The sequence below is a fragment of the Populus alba genome, chromosome 1 (assembly GCF_005239225.2).
Source record: "Populus alba chromosome 1, ASM523922v2, whole genome shotgun sequence".
Taxonomy (NCBI): Eukaryota; Viridiplantae; Streptophyta; class Magnoliopsida; order Malpighiales; family Salicaceae; genus Populus; species Populus alba.
Window position 1 is genome coordinate 2,483,626 of NC_133284.1, and position 14,538 is coordinate 2,498,163.

At 36.7% G+C, this 14,538-nt stretch overlaps 1 protein-coding gene across 1 annotated transcript; it reads right to left on the reverse strand.

The window, feature by feature from the left end:
* Positions 1–6,599: 6,599 nt before the first annotated feature.
* LOC118031223 (uncharacterized) lies at positions 6,600–9,902 on the reverse strand. The gene is made up of 2 exons (XM_035035560.2): positions 8,982–9,902; positions 6,600–6,789 (listed from the first exon to the last, which is right to left on the reverse strand). Exons 1-2 carry the CDS (start codon positions 9,280–9,282, stop codon positions 6,605–6,607), a joined length of 486 nt encoding a protein of 161 aa, XP_034891451.1. The 5' UTR covers positions 9,283–9,902; the 3' UTR covers positions 6,600–6,604.
* Between the last annotated feature and the right edge of the window lie 4,636 nt (positions 9,903–14,538).

Genomic DNA, 14,538 nt, shown 5'->3' on the forward strand with positions numbered 1-14,538 from the left:
AAAGTACTATAGTGTCCCTGGAAGCTAAAAAATTTGGCTTTGATTCAGGGTATTTTTCGTCTTAATATGTTTATTTGTATATTGAATAATTTTAGTGCCCTTCCCAGGTCTTAGAAATATTGACCTTTAAATGAGGGGTTGTTATTTCTTTGCACATTTATGTATACTAATTACTGACTTTTCATTGTTTTTTATTTTGTCCCCAATTATAATTTATTTGATTTTTTTTATCCAATCTAATTTTTATTATTTTGATTTATTATTTTTTTCTATTATGTCCTGGAAGTTTGATTTGCTTCCCAATCATTTATCCTTTTCTTCATTTTTTTTTAGTCCCTAATTAGTTTCTTTTAATTATGAGTGCATTTTTAGTCCTCATTATTTTAATTTTAGTTATTTTTTATTTTTATGGTTTGAATTTTTATTTTTGTTTCATATTTGTCTTTTACAGAGTAATCCAGTCTCAATACCTAGTTTATTAGTTTCGACTGATGAAAACCTGGTTTTTAAGTTCGATTTGTTTAGAGTACTTTTTTAATTATTATTTTTATTTTCATTATATTAATATTGAATTGTTGGACCTGATTTTTCTTGATTTGTTTTTCTTTCTTTTTTTGTGTTATCCATACCTTATGTCTCAAATCGAAAATTAGTTGGGTTAAACTTGTTTTAAAAAAAAATTAATTAATTTTTTTTAAATTTATTCTTTGTCATGAATTATTGAACCTTGAACGTGTTTATTAAATATTATTTAAAAAACAAATGCATGCATTATATGTTATCACGAGTACAGGTGATAAAGTTAACTCAAGTTAACTTGCATTTTCTTACTAATTTTTTATTTAACTTTGTATTTTTTGCTAAATGTTTTTTTCCGGAGGTCTAATTTTTTTCCTTGATTTTTTATAGTTTTTTTTTTAATTTCATTGTTTTGCGTTGAATTATTTTTTCTCTTTTCCTTATTTGTCATTACGATGACGAATTGATAAGTTAACTCGAGTTGAGCTCAGTTTTTTTTTTTTTAAGTTTTATTTGTTGAACTTTGTTTGTGCTAGGTGTTTCTTTTGATTTTTTTATCCTGATTATATTACGGGTTATGGGTTATCAAGCAGGCCGAGTTGTCTCGAATTTATTTTTTGACAATATATTTTAGATTTTTTTTATCTTTATGTGATTATTAAATCTGAACCTTACAATTTCTTTTCACTTTTTTTTATGAGATTGTTTCATTTTAATCATGAATTATACTTTGATAATTTTTAAATGATTTTGTCTCGAATTATCATATTATTTTTTTGCTTTAAGAAAAATTTAAAGAGAGGAGTATCACGAGTCACTTTCTAGCATGCTCTATTGCAGCTATAAAAGCAGTGGTAATTTAATTTGAATAAGAACATCTTCGTTTTCAAGAAATCCACCTCCAAAGGCGCACCACCAGCGCCGCCAGCAAACCCACCCCCCCCCCCCCCAGCACCTCCTCCAATCCACCTCCAGCCCACCAACAGTACCCCCACCAAAATCCAGCTCAACCACCAACACGCCACCTCCTCCAGCCCATCACAAACTTAGGCACGAAACAAAGTATTTCGTCCTCAAAAAACCCTTTCCAGTAATTAAAGTTCCTAGCACTGTGGAGCAAACTATAGCGCTAAAAACAAAAAACAGAAGCAATTAGATCATCTTGCCAAGATTGACACTTTGTGACAAAGTTGGAGGGTGTTGAGAATTCAGAGAGATGTACTAGGTCTACTATAGTCCTTGTTTTAACATGGAAACACTTTTTTCACCTCCCATCGAACCTACCCTGTATAAATGGATTATGGGTGGAATAAGTGGTTTTCCTGGAACGGGATCTAGCGGTCCTGTTCTCATTAAGATATTGCGTGCATCCTCCCAACTGCTTGTGTGCTTGAGTACTTGATGTGATTTCCCCATTGAAAGAAACCAATGCATGAGATAGATCATATCCAAATTATACTAAACGTCTATTGCCTATACTACCATAGCTTAATGCAGCCATATTTAATTACAAACTGAAGGAATTATCTCTTCTCGCTTGTGTAAAGCACCAACTCATAAATCTCTGTCCGATTTCTGCTGTCTTTTTTTTCTAACTCATTTTTGTTATCTCATTCCATCTTCATTCAATTTTGAAGACCTATATATCCAAGTCATCCCACCAGAATACCTCAATATGTATGCAATTAATCAACAAGAAAAACAAACTTTTAGAAACCCATACCAAACCCTGATAAATACCGCCGATCTCGGTTAAGCTCACAAAACCCACACTGAACCTCAAAATTATAACCTTATGGAACAAGATGAACCCAAAGTTGTTTAACTTTCTCTCACGCTCCTTGTTGTTTTGAATTGATGGTTCTGAAATCCTCCTTCATGCAAATACCAATAACAATTCCCCATACCCAATTAAATTGTTCACAGTTTATTAAATAAATTATAATTAATTATTTTAAATATGTTATGAAAACATTAATCAGCTTTTGAACTTTTTGAAATAGATATTCTGCATGAACTCCTAGGTTAGATTTTGAATTATAAAATTCCCTGCAAGTTAACCTATTCTAAACATATCATGTGGAATCTGCATAATCCTCATACCTCCCCGTAGCCTTTAAAATTAGGTCAAATTTGTAACACGTGAGTAAAGAAATTATTTAACTACACATATTTGCATTTTTCAATTTAATAAAAATTCAATCATAAGAACAACATAGAAAAATCGACTCGTGATTCAAAATAATTGCCAAGAAAAGTGGAAGCTATCTACTTATTAGGACTTCATCCTTTGATAATACCATGGCCATCCAAACTCAATATCTATGAGATGTTTTCCTACTTACCAATAGAGAACAATACTATATAGAAAATATATACGAGTATCAGGCTTTCTCACCACTTCAATATTTGGATAATAATACTATATATCTTAGAGAATAATTTCCTACTGCCAAATTTTCCTAGTCCCCGACAATCACGGGCTATAATGGTTATTTTTTAGCGTGGCCATGTGCTTTAGGTCCCCATGAGCTATGATACTCGTGCTAAAGAAGAGGTCAACTCCACCATTGTGTGCACTTTTCTAAACGCAAGTTATCGGTCTGAAGTATTGGATGGCCTGCTAAGCTTAGCCAGAGATGTGATTAAATTGTTAGTTATGGTGTATCCGAAAGATATTAATTAGTGGTTCAAAGTACCCGTCAACCGAATTATAGGGGGCAGAGTGAAATAAAAACTCGTCTATCACTTCAACACTACCCGATGAACTGTAAGATAAAGAATATACCTTCATCTCCACTCATCAGCTCAGTCACTATGAGTTACCAAAGTACTTCTCTACTAAGTACGCTAGAATATTAAACAAAGAATAATATTAGATGAACTATCTCGTTTGCCATGCAACAACTTGGATAACAAGCTCGTCCAGACATTTTCCATTATTATTCGTAAGTGCGCAAGAGTCAGAGGCCAAAGGCAGAGCTTTGTAGAACATCAGACAGAAAAAACTATACCTCGGGTATGGCGCATAAAATACATTCGAATGTTCAACGTGCCAGAATCTTAATCTGTGCTCATCCAAACATAATCTTGCACTCATAACATCTTCTTTCCCTGATAGATTTACAAATAACTCTACGAGTTGTTAATTGATGTTAGTGTTTTATTAACTGAGAACGTCATGCTATCCCTACTTCACTTTGTCCCTGGTCCTGTCTTTTGAAACTTTTAATTACTAGTAAATTATTAGTTATAGGCAACCTTGTGTATGTTTAACTTATCCTACATGCCAGGAATACTAGCCATTTCACCGTTAGACTTTGAATCCATGGAATTCACATTGTATAGTAAACATTCCACAACACAGCTATACAGAGTTAACCAAGAAAAGCTCATTTTACAAACTCACAACAATATCTAGAAAAGCATTCTAGGCTCATAATTATTCAGTAGTAATTTCAATGATGAGCGGTAAAGATTCGTTTCAGGAAGATCATAGTATCTAGGACAAAAGAAGAAAATGAAATTGAGTTTATAGATGGTTACTTAATGTTAAATTAAAGCAATCTACCCTAGTAATACTAACAATAGAGACGATGTAGAATAGCGTGATCATTTTAATCCTCGACTAGAACAAAAAGAGAGAGAGTAATACCATAGATAATATAGATGAACAAGTGATGAGAGTCAAAAAACAAGTAATTCTGACGAAAGCAAGGTTCACAACTGGCAGTTAAACTAAAGTCAAATAACATTACTACAGGGTAAGAATTAGTAGTCATAGGGTTGATATCGTATACAGTGTATATGAGCGGCAATTGGTTCTAGGGATTGTTCTTATTTATATCCCAAAAAAGTTATGGGACGTCCAGACTAAGACTGTAGAATATCCAATGTCACAGTGGTCAGGCAATATTCTGACTTGTGCAAGAGTATAAAAAGGCAGTCACAATATACATCTATTTGATGGATTACGAATGTAGTCATAGACAGAAGACAAAGAGCTACATTACTGCGAAAACACCTCCTTGCTAGAATTGAACAGACAATCCGAGTTACCCCGGAAAACGAGATGACGATCCCGGGCCTAGAATTTCATTGAATGTTTTGCATAGAACAAAACCTGCGGGAAAAAGAAAAAACTCCTTTCAAATGATCCTATTTGGGTTGGCCTATTTGGCCTCACCCAGATCCCAGTATCACTTTATGAGGGCATTTCACAGTCAGAGCGCCTCTTGTGATGGCGTAGAGTCAGAAGAAGGCTTGGGCAAAGATGGCTTCTGCTGAAAGGAGAGTGCAGTTTTCATAGAGATGTGCATTGTGATCATGTATGTGTATAGTAGCATATGGCGCTATGGGACGTGGTCTAGCTGCGTACACACATGGCAAAGGAAAACATAAGTGTAGATGGAGCTGAAATGATTGTGGTATACATGATGAATGAAGAATGTCGACGTAATTATGATAATACCTCAGGGTCTTCTTAGGCCGGCCTTGTGAGGTTAAAATTCTGTAACCGTGAGTTCTGTTTGTTTGGTTCCCAATCAGTTTAGAATTTTAAAATGATAGAACTGGAGAGAGGTCCCAAAGAGCTTGGTGTTTTAGTGTAATTTTGTTTGTAGTGGTATATATATTGTTGTTATATTGCCCCAAAGTTTAATTTTTTTTTGTTGATTGCTGTAGTGAATTGATTGTTCTGAGGGGATGTGTTAGGACATGCAACCGAATTAAACTTAATCAATCACCACTGTAGTTTTCATTAGGTCATATATATGGTTAGGTGTTTGAGAGATGCTAACTTTGTGGAAACAGTCGTCATGGTGGTTTGACGCTGAGAGAAAGTGTTGTGGGAATTACTTTGCTTAATTATTTTGATATAATTTAATTGGATTAAAAACTAAATGGTTGTAAAAAAGTGAAAACCTAAGTGTTATGTGAGTTAGGTGGTTTGGTTTAAATTACATTTTTAAGAAGAATGATATTTTAAAAGATAATGTCGACTTTACAGTAATCGTAAAGTACGCTTCCACGCATTTCATAAATGCTAGGCGAATCCAGCTGGACGCGTTCACCGAGGTGTTATGTGACTTCGAGTGTACAGCGAGGATCTCAAGAGACTATGTACTATAAAAGGTGGTGGCACTTGGACGGTAGAGAAGACATGGTAGTAGGAGAGAGAATAGAAGAAGATAAGATGGATGGCGTGGCTGGACCTCAGCATTTGATAATTAGGTTTCATTGCCGATGCATATTAGACATAGGTGTGACAGCTCGGTGGTTGACTGAGATCAAGGCCTTCAACATGAAGTAGAAGCAGTGTTTGTATTAACTAGGTCAGCTGGGCCGGATCTTACCAGTTAAATTACTGTTAATAAAGAATGTATTATCAGGTTCGAATTACCCCCTTTATGATTACCATAGATATAAATTTCTAACACTCTGTGTTTTTGAAATTTAATTGAATTTCCTAATATAATGACCTAGTAGTCACCGAGAAATTTCTAGACTGGGCGAAGTTGATTATGTCACCCAAATTTAAGTTAATATTATGTTTACAATTCCAAGTAATACTCTTACTTAATATTATAGAAAAAATATTCCCTGTTAGTTCTTGTCATCTTCAATTATGGTGAAGTAAATTTGTAGATGATTCCATACTCACACATACATTTGCGCATTATAGTGAAAAGGTCCTATTTATACTATTGATCAATATTATACTTTTATTTTATGTTCCAAAAAAATATATCTTTTTCATTTAAATTATCGAAACCAAATTCCGGCAAAATGAAAATACTACGTAGGCATACACAATATTTTCCAAAGCAATGCACAGCTATCGAGATGTTAAATCATCTATATTCATTAATGATAATGGCAGCCCTTAGTCTGTTGAAATCGTTTTGAGATTGTAATGAAAAAGAAAAAAGATAAAGGATTAAAGCTGAAGGTAGAAATACTTCACATATAAGTGACAGAACATAACAGAGATACATCTTGAGTGGTTGTCTTAACTTATGGAACCACCTCCAAACCCGCATAATAACAACAGTAAATTATTTGAATAGCAACATTCTTTATTCTTTTAAGGAAATCCGCCACCAAACCCGCCACCAGCGCCGCCGCCAAACCCACCACCAGCTCCACCACCAAGTCCACCACCACCACCTCCTCCAAATCCTCCTCCACCTCCAGCTCCACCTCCAAGGCCACCACCAGCACCAGCACCACCTCCAAACCCACCGCCAGCACCGCCACCCACTCCTCCCCCTCCACCACCTCCAAATCCACCACCCCCACCGGCACCTCCTCCCAATCCACCTCCAGCGCCCCCACCAGCACCCCCACCAAATCCAGCTCCACCTGCACCTAGCCCACCGCCACCTCCACCACCAAACCCACCACCTCCTCCAGCTCCACCACCAAACCCAGGGCGGTGAAACAAATTTTTCTCGTCCTCAAATGAACCCTTTTCAGTACCTACAAGTTTCCTTGCACTGGTGGAGCAAACGAGAGCACTAAAAAGCAAGACAAGAAGCAATTTAGAAGCCATCTTGCCAAGTTCTGATAGCAAGCTACTCCAAGATGATACTGATCTGGTGATCAAAAGTGGAGGGTTTTATAGAGATGTACGTGAAGAGTCACAGTTGAGAGTCTTAAATTTTGCTCATCTTCTCATCTAATAACCGCGTCGAGAGAGTTAATATACTCACAGCTGTCCCTTTTGAAAAAGAAAACCCTAACCAAGTTGCCCTACTGATCGATCACCCTGACCATTCCCACTGGATGTTTGCTTGTCCTATTGACTTCTTTCGTCCAGAATTATTTGCATGCACTTAATTTGTTCTACTTTCTGCATGGATTTCAACTGTCTCTTTAATTAGGGTTCTAGACTTCTAATAGCCTCCATTACTACATCTTTTTGTCAACTGATCTATGCCCACCACTAAATTTAAGAGAATCTTCATTTATTGAAGAGCTTCTGAGACTGTAATGGTGAATTTGTACAGGCAAATTCAAGTTATATATGTATTGATTAAGCACACAATCAGAATATAATCAGGACCAGCAGTGGTGGTGTAGCTAGTACTCACACCATTACTTGTTTAAATTCAAGGCAAGATAATTGATTGGCATTATTTATCTTACCACCATTATTCCCTTGGCTCTAACTTGCCATCCAAAAAAGTAAATGCTACGGTGTACGTTGGATGCATGGCACTATCAGTTATCTTTTTTTTTTTTTCTCTCTTGGAAGATACAATCACAGAGTTGATTATATTCTTATCATTACAGTTCAGGGGAGTGTTGAGAAGGGTTTTCCCCCCCTAATGGTTAGGGTATCTTGAACCATATATCTTCGCACACCAAAACTAAATTCATCTCTGGCTAAGCCTTAAGCAGGCCATCCAAATTCAAACCGATATTGCATTTAGAAAAGAAAATCGGGATTCCTTTTTTTTACATATAGCATGGAATAGCTGGCCAGCAAAAACCATGAGCCTGTTTTCGGCTAGATGGCAGTAGGAATTCATAGTTAATTTCCAAATATTGGAATGGGAGACAGCGACCGAATATTCTATTGCCATGGTATGGAAACATCCTCATAGGGGCCTGTTAAAGATGAATCCTAATAATGTAGCTTTCCTTTCTTTGCAATTATTTGAATCACGAGTGATTTTTCTTGTTGTTTTATGAATGAGAATTTTTATTAATTGAAAAATGAATTTGGGTACAATAATTATCTTACTCAGGACAAGATTTGACCTAATTTAAAGCTCGAGTATGGATTTTGCCAGATCAACATGTATGTTAGTGGGTTAACTTGGATCATCTATCTCAAAATGATGTTATTCTGCATAAAAAAAAATTAAAACAATATCATTTTAAACAAAATTTTAAAAATAAAATAATAAAATGAATTTGTAAGGCTGTACTAGATTTAGCTGGGTCAGCTTCATCAATCCAAGTCTGGTCAGATCATTTGGGTTCATTTGGTTCAATTATTAGTTTGGTTTATTGATAAACTTAACCAAAGTCGAGTTGATGAGTTTTTTAAATTGACTCTCTAGTCCGGATTAAATTTGATAACTATGCTGTATGAAGAGTGGATGATCCTACTGATGATACACCTAAAAAAATAGTCCGTTTAGACCACAACCTAAACAGAATGAAAGAAAACAAAAATGGCACAATGAGATCACACCAACAATGAAGCAGTAGAAGCTAAAAAAAGACAGCAGAAATACTGAAACCAGAGATTTATAATCGACAGTTGGTGCTTTACACAAGCAGCAGAAGAGAATTACATCTTCAGATATTGTCTTAACATATGCTCCATTAAAGCTATGATTAAGTAGTAGCAATAGATAATACATTTGGAATAAATATGATCGTTTTTCAAGGCCATCCAACTCCAAGTCCTCCACCAGCACCACCACCGAACCCACCAACAGCTCCACCGAACCCTCCTCCTCCTCCAAATCCTCCTCCACCTCCAAGGCCACCACCAGCTCCAAACCCACCACCGAAACCGCTACCGGCACCCCCACCAATTCCTCCTCCTCCACCACCTCCAAATCCACCACCAGCACCTCCTCCTAATCCACCTCCAGCCCCACCACCAGCACCCCCACCAAATCCAGTTCCACCACCTAATTCTCCTCCACCTCCTAACCCACCTCCACCGCCGCCGCCTAGGCCTCCACCAAACTTGGGGCCGTGAAAAAAAGTTTTCTTGTCCTCAAAAAGAACCCTTTCCATCTACAAGTTTCCTAGCACTGGTGGAGCAAACTAGAGCACTAAAAAGCAAAAACAGAAGCAATTTAGAAGCCATCTTGCCAAGTTCTGATAGCAAGCTACTCCAAGATGACACTTTGGTGATCAAAAGTGGAGGGTTGAAGGAAGGTTTATAGTGGTGTAAGTGCAAGTGACGGTGGAGTGTCTTAAATTTTGCTCATCTTCTCATCTACCAACCGTGTCGAGACAGTTAAGACATACAAGATGGCACTTCGGTCATCAAAAGTGGAGGGTTGAAGGAGAGTTTTACAGAGATGAACTTGCAGAGTATATATGGTTGAGAGTCTTAAATTTCGATCATCTTCTCACCAAAAACCCGTGTTGAGACAGTTTTTAAGGCATACGCTGTCGCGTTTGAAAAGGAAAACCTTAACCCTGCCCTACTCATCCTGACCAATCCAAGTGGATGTTTCTTTTGCCTTTTCTATTAACTTTAAACATCCAGAATTATTTGCATGCATTTTTGTTCTACTTTCAACTGCATCTTTAATTTAGGGTTCTAGTGCCTAGTTACCTCCATAGATTCGCCTCTACATATAGCGACCTGAACCTAATCCGGATAGAATTTCGCTGCCATGTGAAAAAATCCCGTGTTCCAGTCTCCAAGATTACACCAATTCTCTCTAGACTTCTGTCTCCGAATAGCTTCTGCATGTTTACTGCCTCCCTGAGAGATAAGGTCATTTAGATTGCTTTGCTCACCCTCAGTTAATGCCTGTAATTCACCCTGTTCCACAAGGATCTGTATCTTCCTTCTCAAACAACCTACTATCCTGGTTCCTGAAAAGCTGTTTTTTCCAAACCCGAATCTTGTGCGAAAGCAGACTCGTTTTTTTCATCAAAGTGAAATCCCCAGGAAATTGATGGCAACATTGTTGCCAAAACTCATGAAGATCCTTCATAAAGCTTGGATGATTTATCCAGCAGTTGAAGAATCTGAATGGCCTCCATCCCCAATCTTGTTGACCTGACTGGAGCACGAATTGGCAGTGATCCGATAGACTTCTCGGATATCTTATTAACGACAAAGTTTGGAACTGGATATGGCAAGGTGCTGTTGCGAAAGCTATAATTCCACATTGCTTTTCTCCAATTACGGTTTCTGTTGAGACTTCATCTTTATCCTGTATGATGTAGGTTGGGAGACTGGCCATGGAATATGATATAGATTCAGGGAGTGTATAATGAGTAGAGTCTATTTCACCAATTTTGATTTTGAAATCAGCTCCATTGAGATGCATCTTGATTACTGTATTTAAAATTTCCACATTCTTGGTGCCAACTAGAATTCTCAATGCAAACAGCGCTGGAGACTGCACGCTTGTCTTATCAAAGCCAACTAACCTGGCAAAGCCCTGTAGCATTTTGCCAATGCATTCCATTTTCCACCCAACAATTGGTAGTTTTATGATCGATATCCAAGCCCAATCTGTCAATGGCATAATCCACTGTATTCCAAGGTCTAATTTCATCAACGAAGTTAGTCAACCATGCCGATTCACTCTCCAGTGCTTGTTTCATCTCGCCATGTTCTTCAAATATGATCCAAGGAACCAGACTAGTTTTCAGCCAAGTTTATTCCCACCAAAGAGCTTTTGTAAAAGTTTAATTTCAAACCCGAGATATATAAGCTCAAACCATCTTAGAACTCTCTTTGCATGAATTAAAGAATTGAAATCATTTGGAATAAATAAAAGTATCATCCGCGTACTGCAAATGGGTTATAAATCTCCAGGATTAAACTGATCAATAGTACCCCAGGAGTAATCTAAAGCTGAAGCTCTGTGGAAATGCACAAATAATCCCTCTGTTGCATTATCAAATAGCAAAGGTGAAAGAGGGTCGCCCTGTTTTAAGCCCTCTTTGAACCCCAAATTCTCTACTGGGAGAACCATCCCTTCCGGTAGGTATCTAACTAGTTTTTAAAAAACTCTAAAAAATTGTTGGATCTTAAGGGGAAAATTCTTGTCTGTGATCACGGAAGTAGTGCAAGAGTGGAAAAAGGGTTGGTTGTTAAGAAAGCTGGAGGTGTTGATTCTTGCTAATAGAATTTCTAACGGTAAAGGTTTAGTTTACGATGCTCATTTAATTCCTGCTTGGACTGATGTTATTTGTCTAACTAGATTGATTCAGTACACTGAATTCAACATTCTTTCTAGCACTTTAATGGAACGTCTTCATGTAAGTGGTGTCGCAGCCTTGCTTAAATCTGCACACCCAGATTGGAGTCCGGCAGCCATTAGATCTGCAATGATGATCACTGCCAATACAGTTGGGTTTTGAATACCTAGTGGATACTCGAAATCTAATCAATTTTGGTTCAGGTATCTAAGATTCGTACGTACGTGATCGAGTTCGGATCGGTCATGGATAGTAATTTTGAGTTGATATTTGAATATGGAGAGTACTGACCAGGTGATAATAAATTTGTACATTTATCTAAAATTACAATATCTAAAGTTACAGTAATTTGAACACACCACTAGCTCCATCACCTGGCCCACCATCATCACCTAGATCCTTCCATTCTTCATGCACCTCTAGCTCCACCATTAAGCCTACCACCTGAACCACCTCCGAACCCACCATTAAAGCCGACCAACAGAACCACAACATATTCCTCCACCTCTAACACCTCCAAATCAACACCCACCAGCCCCTCCACTCAATCTATCTCAAGCCTCGCCAACACAGCACCCTTACCACCTCCAACACCAACAATTTCTCCAAAACTATCTCTAGCCCCACCACAAAAACCTTTACTAGCTCCAACACTAAACCCACAACTTCTTCCAGCACCACCTAAGTTAAAGGGGCCAAATAAGTTTCTCTCAACCTCAAAAGAACCCTTTTCAGTTGCAAGAAGTTTCCTAGAAAAGGTGAAGCAAACTACAAGACAACATTTTGGAGATTAAAACTTGACGGTTGCAAGAGGGTTTTACAAGGGGAATATGTTTGAGTACCTGACATTGTTTCTCATCTTTTCATCTAAAAACCCTGTTGAGAGAGTGTTTACACTTAGCTACCCCTAATGAAAAGAAACCTTTACCTTGTCCCACTATCCTGACCAATCCAAGTGGTATTTACTTTGCATTTCTACGGACTTCCATATTACTTTACCTTTTTATTTATTTTATTAATTTCTTGAAGTACAATTTACAACTAGGTCTGAGACTATAAATGTAGTGTTTATCATGGTAATTTTTATTATTTACATGAAATATAATTTTGATTATTTGAAAGAAATTTCAGCAGAGAGAGACTAGACTACTATAGTTACTGAAATATCAAACAAATTTCTAAATATTACTTCTAATTACACTAAAAACTAGATAAATAAGATCATAAAAATATATTCATAGATACTGGTATTAGCTGACACAGATAATTAAGCCATGTTATATACTATCGAATAACAAGCCTTCTATCTATTTTTATTTATAGAGAATTTGTGTGCTTGGGACTCAAGATTTCATCATGATTATAATTTTAGAGAGACACGAAAGCCTTTAAAATCACTTGTGTAGTTGAATAACAAGCAATGAAAACTGCCTTCACATTGTATGGTTTGGTGTATTGATGATTCTTAATTTATTGACCACAACTTTTGTATTTATCATCGCATTCGTTGGTTCCCCCTAGTAGACATGGAAAATATTCATGAACTTGTTTCTGGATCTCTTACAAAAGGCGATATAGATAAGTAATGGCCACTGGCAAGCCCATATGCAGAGAAGATTGAGATTCTTTTTCCTATAGCAAGGACCAGCTGTTGGTATGGATCAGTATGACAGATAGTCATAGAAATACTCCCTTTCCTGGCTCGTTAATTATGGAAAGATAATTCTGATGTCGATAAAGGTGTTGTCCTGAGCATGAGAGAGAATCATTATATGGAAGAGTGATGAGTCTGAGAAAGATGGTGTCTATCTTCCGGAAGCCTAGTGTTTGGAGGCATAATAGCAGCGTCTGAGGGTTCTGAGATCTTGTTGGATTTTTTCAGTTTCAAAGATACCTTCAGATACTTTCCTTTTTTTCCTCCAAGATTTTCTTCATGAGAAGGAATGGTGGGTGGGATCTTAAAATTTGCCATCGGGTATCTTAGTCTTGCATTGAAAGAGGTTGAACTGAACACACTCAAGAGTTTTGTGCTTTCCTTTTACGATGAAATAAAACTACATAGGCCTCAACACTTCGTAGCATAGTGATTTTGAGTGCTAAGATGAAGGAGTCCAGTTCATGTGGGAAGCTATGAATGTGGTATGGTATAAGATTAAAAACAGTAATGCAAATTTAGATACTCAAGAAAAAATAAAAAAAGATTAAAAAAGAAAGTATATTTTTATTGAGTATTTTTCTTTGAACTCTATTAATTTTTTATTTTTTTGTGTTTTTTAATAATATTAAATTACAAGTCTTTTTATAGGTATAAAATTCTAAAAATCAAGAAATTAAACTAATATAAAAAAATTTTAATATGAAACAGAAATTGTATTTTAACGACTAAATCAATTGACCGTTCTTAACCTATCAACTGATTTATTTAATCTAACCGGTCCGTTAGTTTTTTTGTTGTAAGAAAAACCAGAAATCCTATTTATAGGAAATGAACAATTGAACAAGTTTATAAATTTAATTTTTATTACGAGAAACCATGAACAAGATTTTTTCTAAAACCCCTTACTCGCTATTCCTCTGTTGCAAGAACTTGCATTTCCTTGTCTCCAAAATCGACATTGTCTCCCCGGGATCCTTAAGTCAAAACGAAGGTGGTGGTGATGACGATGAAGATACTCTCTTGTGCTTGCCAGTCTCATCACCACGTTACACCACCAGCATTCCCTGCCCTCATGAAGGTGTTTGCAAATCTCAAGTTTCTTGAAATCAAGCTCTGTTCTTTCCTTCTTCCTCGAGTTTGCATGTGTCCAGGCTGAACTGCATGATTGGTGATTGTGATAGTATCCGATGTGAATTAATCTTCGCTGTTAAAACTGCTACTGTCAAGCACAAGGAGAAGTAGAGATATACCTCTGAAATCCGACATGAAGTTCGACATGAAGTTCGATCTATCCTTTGTTGAAACAACGATGTTCTTTTTAAAGAAAATGATGCCGCATTGGCCTAAAACTTTAAAGAAAGTGTGTTTTTTGAGTGCAAATATGCAGGGGTCTGGATTAAGAGGTAGTGTTTTACAGGAAAACCAAGAGCTGGGGTAATTTT

Coding starts and splice junctions, on each gene's coding strand:
- LOC118031223 (XM_035035560.2), bottom strand. CDS start 9,282: ATGGAAAGGGTTCTTTTTGAGGACAAGAAAACTTTTTTTCACGGCCCC. Junction 6,790..8,981: donor TGGAGGAGGAGGAGGGTTCG/GTGGAGCTGTTG, acceptor GAGGTGGTGGAG/GGGGAGGAGTGGGTGGCGGT.